Raw genomic sequence first — 2,754 nt, forward strand, 5'->3', positions numbered from 1 at the left:
TACATGTGCATACATATATACATATTTACATTCTGTCTAATGGTAGCCATCTCTAGGAGGGGGGTGGGGAGAGAAAAAAAGAAATTTGCGTGATAATTTTTACTGGAGATTTGAAAGAATGACCAAGTTGTGCATAGTGGATTAGCAGTTTCATGTACAATCATCTTTTTTTTAATTGTGCTATGCTATTCAAATGCTTCTTTTATTCCATAAATTTAAAATAAAAAAGAAAGGCGCTTGATATAGTTTGCACATTTGCAGAATGAAGGAATTGGAATAGATGGTTTTCAGCATTATTTCTGGCTATAAAATTCCGTGATTCTTTGGCTCTCTAGATGTTTGCTCTGATATCTAGGTTCAGGGGAAAAGAAAATAGTGTTGTTTCCTCAGAGAACATAACAAGGCCTTTGGATCTGGGTGTCGTTGATGAGCAGCATAAAGGGGCTGACTGCTGGATAACAGAGGGAAAAGAAGACCATGGCTTGTATCACCCCTTGTCTTGTTTCCCTAGAAGGAGCCATATAAATAAGAAAAGGGAAACTGACTGTGTTAAAGCAGATGTAGGTGCTCACCAGCAGCAAGATGTTTTTGGTGGCTCTTCTTTCAGATGAACCCTTGCGGGTGAAGCTGGTGCTATGAATGTGCTGGACTCGTTGGTGGTGTCTGTACAGGACCAGCATCATGTAGCCACTGGCAATGGCCATCAGACCCACCAGCAGTCCTTCATAAACAGACTTCCAGATGACAATTTTCATTGTATTCATGTCATAAAGGTCTAAAGAGCTATATCCAACATTCCATCTGCCCTTGCTGCTGTTCTTGGGACTAGCTGTGCATGCAGCCACGGTAATGTCTAATAGAAGATTGAAGATCCAGCAAAAAACACAGCAGGGAATGATGTACTTCAAGGCTCTGGCTTTGAGCTCTGCCCACATTGGAATGTTGGGACTGATGGTGATGGCCTGGAAAGCAGCCAGAAGGCAGGAACTGCACATGGAAAGGTCGCGGAACACACTCTGGAAGTAAGATATGGTTTTACCACCAGAGTCATCCAGAAAAGATTTCAAACCCCAAACTTGCATTGTCCTAGGGATTCCCCCCAAGAGAATCATCGTCATATTGACAAAAGCCAAATGGATAATGATAAGGTCTATGTGTCTTGTCCTGGGACCAGTGAAGAAATTAAACATGTATAAGTAAAGGAGGAAAATATTCCCTAGGATTCCAAATATAATCAGGTTCAGGTAGATGATTGCCATGATTATATCATGAGATTATTCCTCAGATATCTTGGACAGAGGGATTATTGTCAGAGCCAATGTGACCTGGGGAGAAACACAGGGGATTCTGAGTATTTATTACTACATGATTTCCCAGTGAAATTCCATAGTCTCCCCAGTTGTTCCCTAAAGAGCATCATATCTTTGCCAATGGGAGTCATAATTCTATCAGATATTCATCAGACATTGAGCCAACAACCCATTGTCCGTTAAACATTTGTTAAATATTTGTTACATAGCGTAAGAATAGCAATTTACATTTGCGTTGATTTTACTCTAAAAATGTTTTCCTCACAACAACTGTATGGGCAATCCAAGTATTTCCATCTAAATTTTTATAGATGTAGGAATTGAGGATCAAAATTAAAAAAAAACACAATTCAGATAGTTTCACATACTTGTTCATCATGGCTGTCAAGGTTTCAAAATGATTCCTCATTACTCCATATGTGTTTGTTATGTTGTTAAATTTCTTTTATCAGCACAATTCAGAGAACAGTGGAGGGAAATGGGAAAAGTAAGACATAAGAACCTAATAATCTGTTTTGGGCAACAATTTAACACTCCTGAAACATCTATAAAATGATATTTTGGTCATCTTTCGAAGGTCTCTGCCTCATCCAAAATATACAGAGGTGCAGGGGCCTGGTATTCTCCTAGAAGAGATTATTCCTCTACTACTCTCAGTCTGTGATGCTGAGACATAGATACACTCACCTGGATGGTTTCTGGTACAAAGGTAAGAGTAGAAATGTGTCACTCAGTGTAAACATGTTGGTGTGAAGACGGAAATGGTCAGAGCCAAAGTTATAAAGATACCTGTGTCTGACCTCATCTCCCTCCAGAGCTGTGCTCAGAATATCACATACAAGAGAAGTACCAGTGACTATGTGGGGAATCTGGGATGTGTCTGTAGAAGTAGCAAGCTTTGTTTTCTCTGGTGAAAATACTCAACAACTTTATTATTGATTAATTGGGTTATCTAAAGCAGCAGCCATGCACAGCTGGGAAACACAATTTTTTGTATTTGATGAGAAAGGACTGAGGCCTAATTAGGATTACCAGGAGAGGGAAGAAGGGATGCCAGAGTACTAATGAGGGAAGGCATCTGTGCCTGTATTCTAGAGCTCCTCATGAGGTCTGCTGTGGGCATCATTGAGTCAGCCACCTTACAGGGGACAATTGGATTGCAAAGTGTCCCTTTGTAATACTCCCTGTAGTTTTCATAGCTTGAATCCCTTCCCATATATAAAAAAGTTGGGACATAAAACCTTAAAATGCTCTTCCTCAGGCCATGTTGGTCCTGAAGAAGCCCCACAGTGTGAATAGATGGTAAATCTGATCAAAGTGGCCTCCTTAGGTGGGGTAGGGAGCGATGGTGATGGAACTCATGATGAGGTTACATGCTATAGTTTATTCCTCTGAAGAGGTATTCCTAGAGGCCATCATATACAGATAAGCTCATGAATTGACC

At 40.3% G+C, this 2,754-nt stretch overlaps 1 protein-coding gene across 1 annotated transcript; it reads right to left on the minus strand.

The window, feature by feature from the left end:
* Positions 1 to 386: 386 nt before the first annotated feature.
* Positions 387 to 1,118, minus strand: LOC118854978 (vomeronasal type-1 receptor 1-like). The gene has a single exon (XM_036765136.1). The coding sequence runs from the start codon at positions 1,116 to 1,118 to the stop codon at positions 387 to 389; it is 732 nt and encodes a 243-aa protein (XP_036621031.1).
* Positions 1,119 to 2,754: the final 1,636 nt, after the last annotated feature.

This window comes from Trichosurus vulpecula, chromosome 6 (assembly GCF_011100635.1).
Source record: "Trichosurus vulpecula isolate mTriVul1 chromosome 6, mTriVul1.pri, whole genome shotgun sequence".
Lineage (NCBI taxonomy): Eukaryota > Metazoa > Chordata > Mammalia > Diprotodontia > Phalangeridae > Trichosurus > Trichosurus vulpecula.